Here is a 16,889-nt window from a genome sequence, read left to right as displayed (position 1 = left end):
CAGTCTGCTCACCTGCGTGATAATGGAGCAGTAGAATGGACGTGCCCTGAGTCCCTCTGGCTCTAATGGAACAGTAGAATGGACGTGCCCTGAGTCCCTCTGGCTCCAGATCTGTGCTTCTCCTCATTCTCTGGGGGAGGCTTGACTTTGTTTTTGTCAGTGTGGAAGAGGCTGCAGAGGTCACCTCTTCTAGCTTCTTCACTTTACAGACAAGGAAACTGAGGCCTAGAGGAGGAGACCCAGCCAAGGTCCCACAGGTAGGTAAGGGCAGAGCTGGGATTTAAACGTGAGCCTGGTGACCCTGTTTAGCCAGGCTTTCCCTTATGCCAGGATCCCTTTAAGAAACACCCGAACGACCACCTCTGGAGGGCTGTAGAAGTCAGAGACAGGCACACTGGATACTTCCCAGCTTGGAGATTTGGTGACAGTCCAGGATGGGAAGAGGACCACCACTCAAAGAGATTTTCCTGCCTTCTCTGAACCTCATCTTCTCATCTATAAAGAGGCGATACTCCTGCTTGTCCTCTACCTGCCCCTCCTAGACTTGTGGAGGGGATCTAATGGGACCGTGCATTTAGGCAGTGATCTTTTTCAAAGGACCTGGGTTCAAATCCCACCTCTGAAATGTGTCACCTGTAGGACCTGGGCCCCAAGACACTCCACCTCTCATAGTCTCAGTTTCCCTATCTATAAAATGAGAGGATTGGATTAGATGGCCTCTGATATCTCTTCCATCTCTACATATTTGGTCTTATAATCCTGGATAAAACATCTTGAGAACATCAAAATGCTACATTAAGGTCAGATATTAACCTTCCTTGGAATATCAATTGCTAGCCCCTACACAGCACTTTTAGTTACAAAGCACTTTAAAAATACTATTTTATTTTATCCTTGAAACCACCCTGGGAAGTAGGTGCTATTATTATCCCCATCTTGCAGATGAGGAAACCGAGGCAGAAGAGGTTAGGTGACCAGGGTCACACAGCAACTAAGTATCTAAAGCTGAATTTGAACTCAGGTCTTTCTGACTCCAAGTATAGTACTCTGTTCACTTAGCCACCTAACAACAAGAAGTAAGTTTGTTAAGAAATTTGCTATGTAACATTGTAACAAAGTTTTGTGACATCACCAGCAGGGTGGCCTGTGATTGGACAGCCTCCTTGCTTCACTAGTTTTTCCACTTGCTGGGTGTCCTGGAGGAAACCATGCTTGTGTAATTGGAATTAAAATCAGAATTCTAACTAGCAGGGCTCCGAATAGCAAATCCACCCCTAGAACACACCATCCCAGCCTTTTCCAGTCCATTCAGAGAGGCTTTGGTTACATGGTGCCCTTATGCTTTTCAAGGCAATAACTTAATCTCACAGTTTTACACATACACACACACACACACACACACGTATGCATATACATAAAATATATGAATTTATATATATGTGTATATATGCACAATATGAGCTTATACATGTGTATATGTATATATAATATATGTGAGTTTATATGGGTGTATATCATGTATTCATACACATATATGTATGCATATGTTTTTATATATGTATATATAGATACAATATATATGTACTATATATGAGCTTACATATGTGTATATATCTATATCTATCTATTTATCTGTTAGTCTGTCTGTCTGTCTGTCTATCTACCTATCCATCGTAAGGTTACCTTGTTTAGATGCCTCCCATAACCCACCAGTACCCGCTACGTTTTCTGGCACAGACCCTCAGTCAGTTATTCTGAATGTATGCTAAATCTGCCTGACTTCTCATGTAGCAACATTCCTTTATCCTGAGTTTGATTTAAGTGTTCAGATTTGTTCCCAAATTAAGTTAGGCAGCTCAAAGTGCATTTTTCTTGCTAATAGATAGAGAGAATTTCTTTTTTCTTTTTAAGAAACCGAACCTTTTTTCCTTCTTCATCTTCCACTTCAGTTTCGTCTGCCAAATGGGAGAATCATAGACAAGCTGATCCCTTGCCTTAGAAGGCATGAAAGCAGAGTTGGCCTCTGTGACCAAAGTAGGGAGAATGTAGGAGAGTCACATTCACAAAGTGTGACAGCACCCTTTCCCCCTTTACAAGGGAATACCTAATTAATTTGTCATAATACTGAATTGGGGGCAGTTAGGTGGCAAAATGGAGAGGGCACCAGCCTGGAGTCAGGAAGCCTCCTTTTCCTGAGTCCAAATCTGGCCTCAGACACATACTAGCTGTGTGACCCTGGCCAAGTCGCTTAGCTGTCTGCCTCAGTTTCCTCATCTATAAAATGAGCTGGAGAAGGAAATGGCCAACCGCTTCAGTATCTTTGCCAAGAAAACCCCAGAAATGAGGTCACCGAGAGTCAGACACAACTGAGAAATGACTAAACAACAACTTTTCCCATTAAAATATAAGCTCTTTGAGGTCAGGCACTATTTTTCTTTGGGCTTAGATTTGGATCCTCAGTGCTTAACATAGTGTCTGGCTCATAGAGTAAGTGCTTAGTAATGCCTGCTGCTTGTCACCATTCTGGCCTTCAGTTTCCTCGTCGGAAATATGGAGATACCTGCAGTCCTGACCTTTTAGGTTTGTCAGGAGGGTCCAAAGATGTACACGAAGTTCTTTTAATAATAACTGCATTGGGGGCAGCTAGGTGGCATAGTGGATAGAGCACTGGCCCTGGATTCAGGAGGACCTGAGTTCAAATCTGGCCTCAGACACATAACACTTACTAGCTGTGTGACCCTGGGCAAGTCACTTAATCCCATTGCCTAGCAAAAAAAATTAAAAAAAATAATAACTGTATAAATGCCAGTTGCTACTATTGTCTTATTATTATCCAAACAAGGTGTGGGTAGAAGCGGTAGATCTGAAAAGGATCTGGGGGTTTTAGTGGACTACAAGCTCAATTTGAGTCAGTGGAGGGATTGGCTGCAGAACATGTTCCTGGGAGTTTGGGGTGTATTAGGAGAAGGTCGAGCTTTCAGGAATGGGGGAGGTGAGGGTCCCATTGTCCTCTGCCCTTGTCAGGCCTCATCTGCAGCACTGGGTTCAATTCTAGGCACTCTTTACTTAAAAAGACACTAACAATCTTGAGAGTGCCCAGAGGAAGGTAATGAGGATGATGAAGGGCCTCAAGCTGATGGCAAATGAGGATAATTGGAAAGAAATGAGCATGTTTACCCAGGAGAAGCCTCGGGTTGGGGGAGATAGGATAGCTGCCTTCAAGTACACAAAGGGCAGTCATGGGAAGGAGAAACTGTCTCTTGGCCTCCCCTGGCTTCCCTGGGGCATGTGTAGCCTGGGGAGAGATGTCAGAGCTGTGTTCAAGTCCTAGGAAGGTTCTCATGTGAAGGATTTCACTTGTTCTGTTTGGCCCCAGAGGGCAGAACAAGCATGGTGGGGAGAATCTGCCAGGGGCCAATGAGGGATTCATGACAGCTGTCCCAGAGGAGAAAGGCTCTCCAGAGGTGCTGGGTGCTCCTCTTTGGGACCTCCAAGGAGAGGGTGGACAGCCACTTGCTGGGTATGTTATAGCGGGGATTCCTTTTGTGTGTGGATTAGTCTGAATGCCTGGTAACCTCCTTTTACATCTAAAATTTGGTAATTCTATGATACCTCATAGCTGTGTGATCCTAGGTAAGTCACTGAATGTCTCTGGGCCTCATTCTCCTCAGCTAGAAAATGGGAATAAAAATACCTATGCTAATTAACTCATAGGGTTGATGAGAAGTTCAATCAATCGCCCCATATCCATTCATTGTGCACACTGTGCTATGGTGTTAACGTATGTAAAATGCTTTAAAACCTTTAAAGTTTACAACAATATCAGTTATCATTACTCAAACACATGAAGGAGTTCCAGTGTGGGAACTACCTTCAGCAACACACATTGCAGCCCATCTATACAAATAGTTGAGTCAGGGGGCAGCTAGGTGATACAGTAGATAGAGCTCCAGCCTTGGAGTCAGGAGGATCTAAATTCAAATCCTGCCTCAGGCACTTGACACTTACTAGCTGTGTGACCCTGGGCAAGTCACTTAACCTTGATTGCCTCACCAAACAAACAAACAAACAAAAAAGAATAGTTAAGTCCTAGGGAATTGCTGGAGGACAAATGGGGGTTAAGGGTCACAGAGCAATTCAGTGTCCAAGGCAGGGCTTGACTCCTGCTCAGATCTTCCTGGCTCCAAGACCATCATTCTGTCCAGAGGCGCCAAGCTGTGTCTACCAGTTATTACTTACATAGTAACTGGATATTATATAACATTCATCAAGCATTTATTATGCACTTGGTACTGGGGATACATAGAGAGACACGAAAAAATGAAACCATCCCTACACTCATTTATTTATTCATTCATTCAGCAATCAATCATTTGTTAAGCATTTCTTAAGCACCTACTGTGTGCCACACACTGTGTTAAGTGCTAGAGATACAGAGACCAAAGAGCAACGGCTCCTGCCCACAAGGAGATCATACAGCAACAGTCACAAAGATGGTGTCCTACGCTGACCATGGCAATAGTCTATTAAGACTTGAAAACAGGAAGTGGCGGCAGGTCAATGGACTTCAAACCCCGTCCCTGAAGCACACGCAGTATGCCTCCCCCTCTTCTGTAGTCCTTCCCCTCCTCCCCCCACACTCACCATCTTCCAGGCGTAGCTGACATTATATGCTTCTTTTCCAGTTTCTCGCAGTTTGTTTATATGCCAAGACAGTGATGAGTTCACGGGGACTGTAATAATCTGGCTGCCTAGAGGGAGGCTGCATGGGCAAATAGAATTAAGTACTTCAGGCAAAAGATAAAATTAAGCATTTAATTAAAGAAAGGGAAGAAGCTGTGAGTCAACAATCCCTTCCCGATTTTTTTAAAACACTGGGGATCCTCACTTAGGAAGGAGATAATGGGCTGTTGAGATTCAGCAAAGGCGGCCATCCTACTTGTTTTGCATGGAAAATGCCATTTTCCTCATTCTCCTTTCCTCCAGTAGGAATTAACAATTGGTCAGTGGATTCTAACCAGCCACCTCAGAGAGGCGTCTTTCAGTGTCTGGCTCTCTGCTCTGCCTCTACGGGGCTTCCCAACTGGGGGAAATCTGATCTGCTCTTCACTGGTACCTACGTGACCCCAGGCAACCTCTTTAGGTCAGTTAAATGTGGGAATTGGACTAGGTGACCTTGAAGGTTCCTTCCAGCTCAAACTCCAGATCATATGATCCAATGAAGGAGGGAAGATGGTACGCAGCCGGGATATGTACCCCTCTGGTCATTTCTGGGGCAGCTGGGTGGTGCAGTGGATAGAGCGCTGGGCTGTGAATCATGAAGACTCCTCTTCCTGAGTTCAGTCTGGCCTCATATACTTCCTAGCTGTGTGACTCTGGGCAATCACTTCACCCTGTCTGCCTCAGTTCTTCATCCATAAAATGAGCTGAAGAAGGAAATGGCAAAACTGTTCTAGTCTCTTTGCAAGAAAACCCCTAATGGGGTTACAAAGAGTCAGAAACAACTGAACGACAAAAACTTGTTTTTTTTTTCTAAGACCCGCGATGCTCAGTCTTCCACCAGCTTAACCCCTTCCCTAGTGGCATTTTTCTACTCATTCTCCCAGGGGCGGGGCTTTTTGTGACAATGCCCATCTGACTTAACAGTGAGAGCTGATGTGAATGGAGAATTTGCTTGACAGAAACTTTCTTTTCTTGCTTACCCTCCTACAATATACTTGCTAAGTTATAGTAAACTAAGGAATAGTTGGATTCCCAAACTTTTGGCCACACGCAAGGAGGAAAATATAGTAATCACCATACTGCTTTTTCATCATAACAATGCAAGTTGTTTATTTTTAAGTTCTATTGATAACCTGAAAAATATCAATGTCATTTCTCAAACCCACACATCCACTCATAGAACCCTCCTTTGTATTGGCAAAATTCATTTAAGCAAAGTACATTGGCCATACCTGACCATTCTGCACCAAAGTCCAGTGCCCTCTCTATATAGTGGGGGGAGACAACATTTGTCATGTTTCCCTGTGGGCTCTCAGGAGCCCAGGCTGCTCACTGAATCGATCTGAGCTCTGATGACTTGTGGGGTCCTTTTCTTTTCTATTATTTTAGTCACTGTGCACATTAATAACATTCCTGTATATGACACACTTGGGTCTTTCCTCTGAGAAAACTTCAGGACCATCGGCTTCTCCTTACCTTAGAATATTCTGCCTAACCAACTCAAATTTGGGGATGTTTTCATAATGGATGATGTCAGTGTGAAGAGGGGGCTCCGACAACAAGTAAGGCCTTGTCAGCGATGGATGCATAAGGGTGTAGCCTGGAATAAGAAACAGTAAACAAATACAGCAGCAGAAGTGACTTTGGGCACACTTTGCATGAATTGACCTGTGTATATTGGGATTCCTCCTCTCCCCGCTAAGATTGAGGGTTGTTGAGAAGCCCAAATGTGATGCTGTCCATATACTGTTTTTAACTCCAACTTACGTAAATGTCATTTGTTATGAATAACGATAACACAGGCTTAGTCCCAATCAATTAATCACATGCCCAACAAGTGTTTATTAAAGCACTGCTCTATACCAGGTACCATGGTAGACCCTAAGGTACAAAGTGGAAAAAAATCTTGTTAAAGTCCAAAGGATTCTTTTTGGCTATGCTAAAATCTGTTCAGGCTCTCTCTACAGTAGGATATTGAAGGTATTGAAGGCAGCTAGGTGGCACGTGGGATAGAATGCTGTGACTAGAGTCAGGAAACCTGAATTCAAATCTAGCCTCAGACACTTACTAGCTGTGTCACCCTGGGTAAGTCACTTAACCTCTGCCTCAGTTTCCACATCTGTAAAATGGAGATAATAATATGGAGATAATAATAGCACCTACCTCCTAAGATTATTGCGAGGATCAAAAGAATTAATAATTGTAATGCACTTAATGGTTCTTGGCATTTAGTACGCTTTTAATGTTTGTTCCCATCCCTTGTTTATCCTTTTAAAAATCCCAGATATCACTTAAATCCTTAAGGCTATAAATCTGTGAAAAAGTAATAATGCAAGCCTGGGATCTAATAAGCTTAGAAAAAAAAAAGCCCAAACACTAGGAAGACTGATCGGGCTCTACCTTTTGCCAAGTTCTCCTTCCGTCCAATTCCCTGATGGTACAAATATTCCTTATCTGCCTCTCACCGCAGGGAATCTATGAATATTTATTCTCCAGGTTATTATCATTATTGCATTTCATTCCCTTAATTAAACTGTCTTTGGACAGAACTAGTCCGACTGCTTTTGCATTAAATGCATTAAATTTTCCTCCTGACTTAAGATCCCCTGTCACTGACAAATAAAAAACCCTACATCACAGCAGGCAGGCCACAGGCTGTGAGTAATAGAACTGTTAGCACAGCAGGGAAGGCAGGGGGTGGGGGGAAGGGTGGTTAAGTGTCTGCTTGTAACAGGAGAAGGCATTCCTTGCCATACTCCCCTGGCCTGAGGTGGGTCTTAAAATGTTGCTGTTTTGTTGTGTTTTTTTTAAATAACTGTATCATGTATTTTTTCTATAACTGTATCAATGTATTATTATTATTATTTTATAACACTATGTAGGTCTGTGGGCCTCCAGCATGCTTAGGTGAGGGAGGCAATGTATCAGTGCCAAAATATAGAACCTAACCCAAACAAGTCTATGGATGAAATGTGATGCACTGTGAGAAAACACGGGGAAGGGGTGAGGTACAACCCAGTCAGAAAAGTGATGGGGTGTGACGCTTTGAGAGTCCCCAGGGACTACCTTCCCCTATTTCTGAATTCTTACACTTCAGCTGGGACTTCTCTTGCCTGAAAAGGCAAGCCAGCAGGGGATTTTCTGGTACAGTGGCTTTATAATCAAAAGGTCTGGTAGTAAAATCCTGCCTGTGACATGTATCCCCTGTGTGATCCTGGGTAAATCAGTTTCCTCATCTGTGAAATGTGGGAGTGGGCCCAGCTGCCTTACAAGGTCCTGTCAGGCTCTGGCTCTCTGAGCTTACTTTCTTGGCATTTTTCTGTCTCTGATACTCTGCTGGTAAACCACCTCACTTAGACCTTTAGGGAGTGGCCTGAGGTGAGCTTCTGTTTTCAAATTCAGAAGAAATTTCAGATGAGAATGTGCCCACTGGGGGGACACTGCTCTCTTAACAAGCCTTCATTCAGCACCCTATTTGTTAAATGCCTACCCCAACCGCAGCCCAGTAGTAGATGTTAGAAGTGAGTTAAGACACAGTCCCTGAATTCACAGAACTTCCAGTCTTGTTAAATGATAAGACTGAAACATTGAGAACTATAATACAACAATAATACAGGGGACATCGAGGTGATGTAGCAGATAGTGCACCAGCCCTGGAGCCAGGAGGACCTGAGTTCAAATTCAGCCTCAGACACTTGACACTAACTGTGTGGCCCTGGGCAAGTCACTTAACCCCAATTGCCTCTCACACACACCCTTCTCGCCCCCACCAAAAAACCAACTAGAGGCAGCAGAGAAGATATAATATTTGGAGTTAGAAAGACCTGGTTCAAATCTCATCTCAGGTATTTACTAATTGTGTGATTTTGGGCAAAACACCCAACTTCTCAGGGCCTCAGTTTCCTCATTTACCAAAAGGGGTATCTGAGGTATAATTATTGATATATGATCCTTTGAGTCAGGGGCTCTTTCCTTGGGCTCTATGAACTTAACTTTTTAAAATAAACTTTCTAAGTTAATGGTTTCCTTTATAATCCTACGTATTTTATTTTATGCATTGAAAACATGATTCTGATAAGGAGTCTGTAAGTTTCAACGGACTACCAAAGGGTCCATACCGCTCCCCCCTCAAGGTTAAGAAACCTTGTGCTGAGTGAATCAGGTAGGTGCTCTTTGAGGTTGGGGGTGGTATGGGTAGTCACCAACAGGGTGTATTCATGGAAGACTTCCTGGAAAAGGTGTTGAGAATTCAGTGGGCTGAGAGAAGGACAGAGTGGGGAGAATGTGAGAAGAGGCAAGAAAGGCAGGAGGAGTTGGGGCATGCTCTGGAGCAGAAAACATTCTGGTTTCAGTGTAACGTGTGGAGAGAGAAACATGGCTGGGAGAGGGGGAGGGGTCACACCACAGCAGCTCCAACTACGGTAACAGCAACAGCCACAGCACTCATTGGTAGCACTTCAAGGTTGGCCAAGGGCTTTTCAAATATGATCTCATCTGATTCTCCCACAGTCCTGGAGGGAGGTTCTAAGCATCCCTAAAAGAAGGTAATCTACTAAGCACAGCTCTAGACTGGTCTGGCCAGGGCGGGAAATTCAATGCAGCACTTAGCACGGTGCCTGGCACATAGGAGGCACTTCATAATTCACTGATTGAATTCTGTTCAGTTGAAATCAATTCAAGCATGCAGTAAGAGCCCATGCTAAGGCTGGGGAGCAAAGACAAAAATGAAACAAATAGTCAGGGGCTCAAAGAACAGCCATTTTCAAGGGTGGGGCAATACTGTAGATGCAGAAATCAATACAAAATCATCTCAGAGTCAATGGAAAATAACTTTGGTGTTTGGGGGAAGAGCATGAACAATTGAGGGATGAGGTTATGGCACCTAAGCTGAGCTCTGATGGAAGTGAGCAGTTCCAAAAATCAGTGGTGAGGAGGGAGGGTGTACAAGGCAACAGGGACAACCAGTGGTGAGGAGGGAGGGCGTACAAGGCAACGGGGACAACCAGTGGTCAGAGGGAGGGTGCACTAGGCAATGGGGACAACCAGTGGTGAGGAGGGAGGGTGTACAAGGCAATGGGGACGATCAGTGGTGAGGAGGGAGGGTGTACAAGGCAATGGGGACGATCAGTGGTGAGGAGGGAGGGTGTACTAGGCAATGGGGACGATCAGTGGTCAGAGGGAGGGTGTACAAGGCAACGGGGACGACCAGTGGTGAGGAGGGAGGGCGTACAAGGCAACGGGGACGACCAGTGGTGAGGAGGGAGGGCGTACAAGGCAACGGGGACGACCAGTGGTGAGGAGGGAGGGTGTACAAGGCAACGGGGACGACCAGTGGTGAGGAGGGAGGGTGTGCAAGGCAATGGGGACGATCAGTGGTGAGGAGGGAGGGTGTGCAAGGCAATGGGGACGATCAGTGGTGAGGAGGGAGGGTGTACAAGGCAACGGGGACGACCAGTGGTGAGGAGGGAGGGTGTGCAAGGCAATGGGGACGATCAGTGGTCAGAGGGAGGGCGTACAAGGCAACGGGGACGACCAGTGGTGAGGAGGGAGGGTGTACTAGGCAATGGGGACGACCAGTGGTGAGGAGGGAGGGTGCACTAGGCAATGGGGACGATCAGTGGTCAGAGGGAGGGTGCACTAGGCAACGGGGGCAGTCTGTGCAAAGACAGATGGGATGAGAGGCATGGGGAACGTCAGGAGAGCAAGGGGACTCTCCTCTCCCTGGTCTGAGGCACTAGGCCTGCCTTAATTAGCTGTGTTTAATTACCTTTGTCATCTATGAGAAAAGTATAGGAAGCCAAAGAGTCTTGGTAATATGTCACGTCTTCTAGGATATAAGCCAGGTTAACATCCACTCCAACAATCCCCAGGAGGAGGTTTCCAAAGTAACAGGGTTTGCTCACTGTCATTATCAAACCTGATGGGGAAAAAAGGGCGGGGGGAGGACACGACAGAGAGCGCATTAGCAGGAGACTGTGGCCTGAGACTCACTGACTGACAGAGGCTTAGATCAGCCATCCATCGGCTGCTGAAAATCAAAGGATCCCCTGAGAGTCAATCCCACCGGCGGCTTCCTCTGTAGACACCGAGTAAAGCTATTGAGAATTCACTCCATAAACACAATGGCAAGAGGACTCACCTACGTGATTGCAGACAACCCCAACCATGCGGATTTGGGCAGTTCAGACACTTGGCCAGCCCCTTTCCTGGCTAATACGATGGGGGAGGAGGGGCTCACCAGAGCAGTGGCAAAGAAAGCCTCAGAATCCTAGGATGGGGAGAGCTTTCCAGCCCCAAGCCTGGCTCTCTTCTAGTCTGTGTTCCAGCCCTTTATGACTCTCAGAGCTTTTGAAGAAGGCTTCACAGGTCTATGGTGACCAGATAAAGCCCTTGGACTTTCATCCTTGGCCCTTCCCTCTCTCTCAGCCCCCACAGCCAATCTTTTGCCAAGGTCAATTGATTTAACTTCTTTTTTTAGCCATCTCTTCTACATGCCCCACCCTCACCTTTGACACTGCCAATGCCCTGTACAAGCCCTCATTGCCTCACACCTAGACTACTGTAAACCATATGCTGATCGGTCTTCTGGCCACTAGTCTCCACCCACTCAACTTTCCAAGTGATCTTCCTGAAGCCCAGGTTTGACCATGGCACCTCCCCCCATGGCACCCTATATCAATATCAATGAAACAGCTTAGACCCTATCCCCCTTCTCATCCATGTAGCTTAGAAATTATTTGGTATGGATATTATTAGCACCATTGTCATCAATATCTAAGTCATTATGGGGGAGACTGCAAGGAAGGATTGGGAAGAAAGATGACATCTGAACCCTTTGCCTTGGCCGGTTCAATTTCAGGTGCTCTCCAAACTCACCATCCCCCATTTCATCAGAGAAAGGGAGGCTGAAAACAGCCTCGTCGATCATGCGATTAGGGAGGTTGGTATAGAAGCGGCCAACGGTGGTCTCCAGGTTACTCAGCTGATTCAGAACCATCATACTCCCCTTCACGACGGGCAAGGCTGTCCGGTCAGGCACACCGTACTTCACGGAGTTTTGTTCAGCTAGATCTCTCAGGAAGGCCAGTTCTTTCAAACCGGTCACTCCATCTGGAAGGGAAATTCAGAGGACAAAAATGAAAAACAGGATGCCTCCTCTTCTCCCACCTGTATTTGATTCCCTGGGGTTTATGAGCCATAGGGATCCTTTTGAAGGAAAACCGAACTGTGGCCTACTCCTAGAAGACTCAGACTTCTGAAGGTCCAACTGGGACCCAAAGCTCAGCTGCCAACTTCTCTCCTGAAGCAGGAGGACAAAATAATAATCTTTCTACATATAAAGGCATTCTTGGCAGGCAGCTTGGTACAGAGGATAGAGTACTGACTCAGCAGTCAGAAGGCCTGGGTTCAACTCCCACTTTTGACTGTAATTACCTTGGGTAAGTTGCTTAAGGGCAGCTTGGTGACACAGTGGATATAGGGCCAACAGACCCTTACTATTCGTGTGACCCTGGGCAAGTCACCTAACCTTCTTTGCCTCAATTTCTTCATCTGTAAAATGAGCTGGAGAAGGAAATGGCAAACCACTCCAGTTTCTTTGCCAAGAAAACCTCAAATGGGGTCATGAAGAGTTGGATAGAACTGAAAATTGAAAGAACAACGAAAGTTGCTTGAGCTCCTTGGGTAACAGTTTCTTCATCTGTAAAATGAAGGCGTTGGACTAGTTTAGAGGGTTTTACCCTTTTTGGTGTCTTGGCCCCTTCAGGCATTCTGGCAAAGCCTCTTGAACCCTTCTCAGAACCATATTTTTACACACTTGAAGGAAATAGTAGGTTTCAGTTAGCGATTAGTGAAAAGAAATATGTAACATTTCCCCCAGTAGAGTCAGGAATCTGCGACCCCTGGACAACATGGACTCTGAAGCCCCTTCAGCTCCAAACCTAGAAGTATCCAAGGACAATCTATGAGCCTCAAATGGGAAATAATGAAAAAAATGAGGGAACAAAGGAGACCACATGGGCCTTTTCAAGATGGAATTTCCACATGGATCAAGACATATTATTCTTTCAAGTTCAAGTTTGTGACTTGGCTTTGGTCACAAATTCCTATCCAATTCAGGCATGAAATAATTTCACTTCAGTCTCTGAAACCCTGCTCTTATTAAAAGACAATATTATGTTTACAAGGGTAGGGAAAGTTAGAAGCAGCTGAAAGGAATGGAGCACGTGATGGGATAGTCAGGAGACTCCAGGTTCTGACGCTTACTGGCTTAGGGGCTTTGAGCAAGTGACCACTCCTCTGGTCTTCAGCCTCTTCATCTGTAAAAGGGGAATGATGCTACTTAGAAAATATGCCTGATTACGCTACCGTGAGAAAAACAGCCCAATTAAGGTATTAGACAGGGTGTTCTAAAATTTGGAGTATAGTTTTAAGCTATTGGAGCCAAAAAATCCAGGCCCTCTGACTCCAGCTCCAGAGCTTGGATTCTCTTTGTTATCTTGAGCTGCCCTACTCCCCAAGAAACCCTTTGTGTAGAAAGAGTAGCATTAATAGAAATAGTAGTAATCATATTAATAGTGGCAGGAATAAAATAGTAATGTAGCAGTAATAGCAATAGTAGTAGTAATAGCAATCATATTAGTAATAATGGTAATAGTTACAATAAAAGTAGTAAAAGCAGTAGCAATAAAATAGTGGTAGTAATAGTAGCAATAAATAGTAATTATAGTAGTAAAAGTTGCAGTAATATAGTAGTAGCAATAATAATAATAATAAATGCCATAATAGTGGTAATAATAATGGTAGCAATAACAATAGCAGTGGTAATAGTAGCAGTTACATGGTACTAATAGTAGTCGTCATAGCAGCAGCAGTAGTAATAGCAGTAATAGTAGAAGTGCTACTAGTAGTAATAATAATAGGAGTCATGGTAATAACAGCAGCAGTAAAGTTGTAATAGTAGAAGCAATAAAAATAGTGGTAGTAATAGCAGCAGTAACATAGTAATAATAGCAGCAGGAGTAATAATAACAGTAAATAGTACAAGCTGTAATAGTGGTAATAACAATAGTAGTGACAGTAGCAGCAGTAGCAATAACAGAAATAATGGCAGTAATATAGCACTAATAGTAATAGAAGTTACGGAAAAGTAGGAATAGTAGTAGTAACAGAAGGGGCAGTAATGGCGATGGTAACATAGTAACAGCAATAGTAGTAGTAGTAACAGTAATAAAAGCACTAATAGTAGAAGCAGTGATAGTGATAGCTATTACAATAGAAGTTAGTAGTAGTAGTAGTAGTAGTAGTAGTATTAACAGTAGTGATAGTAATAGTAGTAATAATAGTAATAGTTGTAGACATACTTGTAGTAGAAATAGCAATAGTAGTGCTAGTAGCAGTATTAATAGCAATATTAGTGGTAATCATAATAATCCTAATAGTAGTAATAATAGAGTAGGATCATGTTTATGATAAGGGAGAGGCAGTGTCTTTCAGTGGATACAGCTAGCCCTGCAGCTTAGAAGATCTGGGTTCAAGTCTTGATTCTGACTTATACTAGTAGCTGTTCCTGGGAAATCTCCCCCAGGAGACTAAGATTCACAGTCTCGAAGCAAGGGCAGATCTGTGTTCATCAAGAGAAATTTGTACCAATCACAGGTCCAGTCCCTGTCTCTGTCAGTGCTTAAAATGCTGGACTAGGAGGTCTGGGTTTGAATCCTGCCTCAGGCACTTTCAAACTATGTGATCATGAGCAAGTCATTTACCTTGCAGAGTATGAGTTTGATTATATGTATAATGGGGATACTATTATTTGCACTTAATATTACATACTTGTGAGTTGTTATTATATCCTTCCCCTGAGTTAAACAATCAAAAGCAAGGTCCTTTCTGAAGAGAAGAGCGCTAGAGTCTCTGAGGAGGAAGCAATCTGCTGTTCTCTAAGGAATGATAAAGTAGAGCCAGAGGTGTTGTCAGGTGATCTATTATCCAGTACAAGTCAGAAGAAGATCAGGCTAGCAGCAGCTGGTGAATCCCTGCTGAGGATTACAGAAGCAGCTCTTTGGTGACCTGATTGCAACCACAGAGAGATCTGGTGTCTTCCTGTTCTTCCTGTGGTATCTGACCCAGAGAGAGAAAGAGCTCCCCAAGGCTTGTCCAAAAGGAAGATGACTACTCAATTCTGGTGATCCAGGAGAACACATGAGATGCTGCAAGAAGGAACATAAATAGTGCTACCAAAGACTATGGAGTCTTTGGAAAGAAATCGAAAACCGTAGTACACAAACAATGGCATTATTTGCAACAGAGAGAAGCCAAGCTACTCAAATCTTATTTCAATTCTATTTTGTCTGCCAAGGAGATGGGTATGAACACAGCCAAGACAAGTAAGAATAGAGTGAGAGACCACTTAACTGCCTTGATGAATTCAAGTGAGCTGGTGCAGATGAACTGTAGCCTTAATTATTGAAAGAATCAGCCCATCAGATTGTTGAGTCACTATATTGTAGAGAATCATCTAATATTTATTAGGTTTCAACATTCGTTTTTATAAGATTTTGAGTTCTAATTTTTTTCTCCCTCCCCTTCTTAGCCCTCTCTAAGACAGCAAATAATCTGATATAGGCCATACATGTAGAGTCATATAAAACATATTTCCAAATTAGTCACGTTGTAAAAGAACAATCAGAACAAGAGGGAAAACCCACAAGAAAGAAAAAACAACAAAAAAAGTGAAAAGAGTATGCTTTGATCTGCATTCAGACTCCATAGCTCTTTCTCTGGATGGATAGCATTTTCCATCATGAGTTAGAGAATCATCTAAAATGAGAAAAATTCTATACAGTCAGACTGGAGATAAGTACATTTTATCCTAAATTTCAAAACAAGGGAAGACAGCAGAATCTGTACACTTCAGGCCAGTAAGTTTGATTTCAATTTCTGGTAACATTCTAGAATGCATTATTAAAGAGATGGTTGGTGAATGTCTACAAGAGAAACTGTGAGAAACACAGAGAGCCAGGGTAATTGCTTATTCAAGGGCAGGTCATTTGACAGGCTAACTGTATTTCCTCCTCCTCCTTCTTCTTCTCCAGATAGGGAAAAGAATAGGAACTGGATCTCTAATTTTATGGGTATAGGCAACTTCCACATGGGGAAATTCCCTCCATTAACACAAGGGAGTTTATGCTCTGTGACTTACCCCCTTGGAGAGTTGGCTAAAGCCCTGAGAGGTTAGGTGACTTGACAGGGTCCCACAACCAGGATATGTCATGGGTGGAACTACAACCTCTGTCTTTTCTTATATCTTCTTTTCTTTTTCTTCCTTCTTTTAAGTTTTTTAAAAAAAAATAATTTTCTTTTTAATTTATGGAATAAAACAAGCATTTCCATAACATAGTATAATAAAAAAGATGATCGCATATGAAACTGCAAATCTATTACACACAACTTGCTATTCCTTTCAAAGATACAACAAAATAATCCCATACATTTCGCGCCCCCCCACCCCGCCTCTGCCTTGAGATGGCTATCTTTCCTTTCTTCCTATCCCTTTCTCTCTCAGTTGAGATATTGACTGAATTCTGTAGGTATAGTTTACTTAGATTTCTAACTAAAATTTGGTAAAGCTTCTTACACCAACTTTACAGAACAGATGGAAATATGTGAGCCCATTAATAGTACAATTAGATGGATTTGGAGTTAGTTGAAAGACTGGCCTTAACAAGGACTCATGACGGTATAATGTCTAGGTAGAAGGAGGTCTCTAGTGGAGTACCACAGGGATTGGCACTTGGTTCTATTGTATAACATTTTATTAATTTCTGAAGGTTAGAATGAACAATCAAGCAGTCAACAAATATTTGTTAAGTGCTTCCTGCATATGGGGCATGGGCATGTAGATGACTTCCTTATCAAATGATACAAAGATGAGAAAATAGTTAATATCTTGGATGAAAAAGTTAAGATTCCAAAAAAAATTTGGCAGGCTTGAGCATTGGGATGTATTTGAATAAGATGACATATAATAGGGAGATATATATATACACATACATACATAAATATATGTATATATTATACATAATATATAATGTATATAAATATATATATTCTTATACCTGGTTTAAAAAATGTAATCAATTTCATCAGTTCAAGTGATGCCTAGTTAG

The 16,889-nt window shown here is 43.3% G+C and overlaps 1 protein-coding gene across 2 annotated transcripts in view; it reads right to left on the bottom strand.

The window, feature by feature from the left end:
* The window catches only part of CACHD1 (cache domain containing 1), a 244,897-nt gene that overhangs the window by 41,624 nt on the left and 186,384 nt on the right, over positions 1-16,889 (bottom strand). For both annotated transcript variants that reach the window (XM_020993119.2, XM_020993120.2), the window contains exons 9-12: positions 11,599-11,832; positions 10,490-10,639; positions 6,199-6,322; positions 4,645-4,762 (exon numbers count right to left, since the gene is read on the bottom strand). In XM_020993119.2, the coding sequence (XP_020848778.1) occupies positions 4,645-4,762; positions 6,199-6,322; positions 10,490-10,639; positions 11,599-11,832 (626 nt within the window). The remainder of the gene's footprint in view (positions 1-4,644; positions 4,763-6,198; positions 6,323-10,489; positions 10,640-11,598; positions 11,833-16,889) is intronic.

Source organism: Phascolarctos cinereus, unplaced genomic scaffold (genome assembly GCF_003287225.1).
Source record: "Phascolarctos cinereus isolate Bilbo 61053 unplaced genomic scaffold, phaCin_HiC Scaffold_5;HRSCAF=322, whole genome shotgun sequence".
NCBI lineage: Eukaryota > Metazoa > Chordata > Mammalia > Diprotodontia > Phascolarctidae > Phascolarctos > Phascolarctos cinereus.
This window is presented reverse-complemented; position numbering and strand designations above follow the sequence as displayed.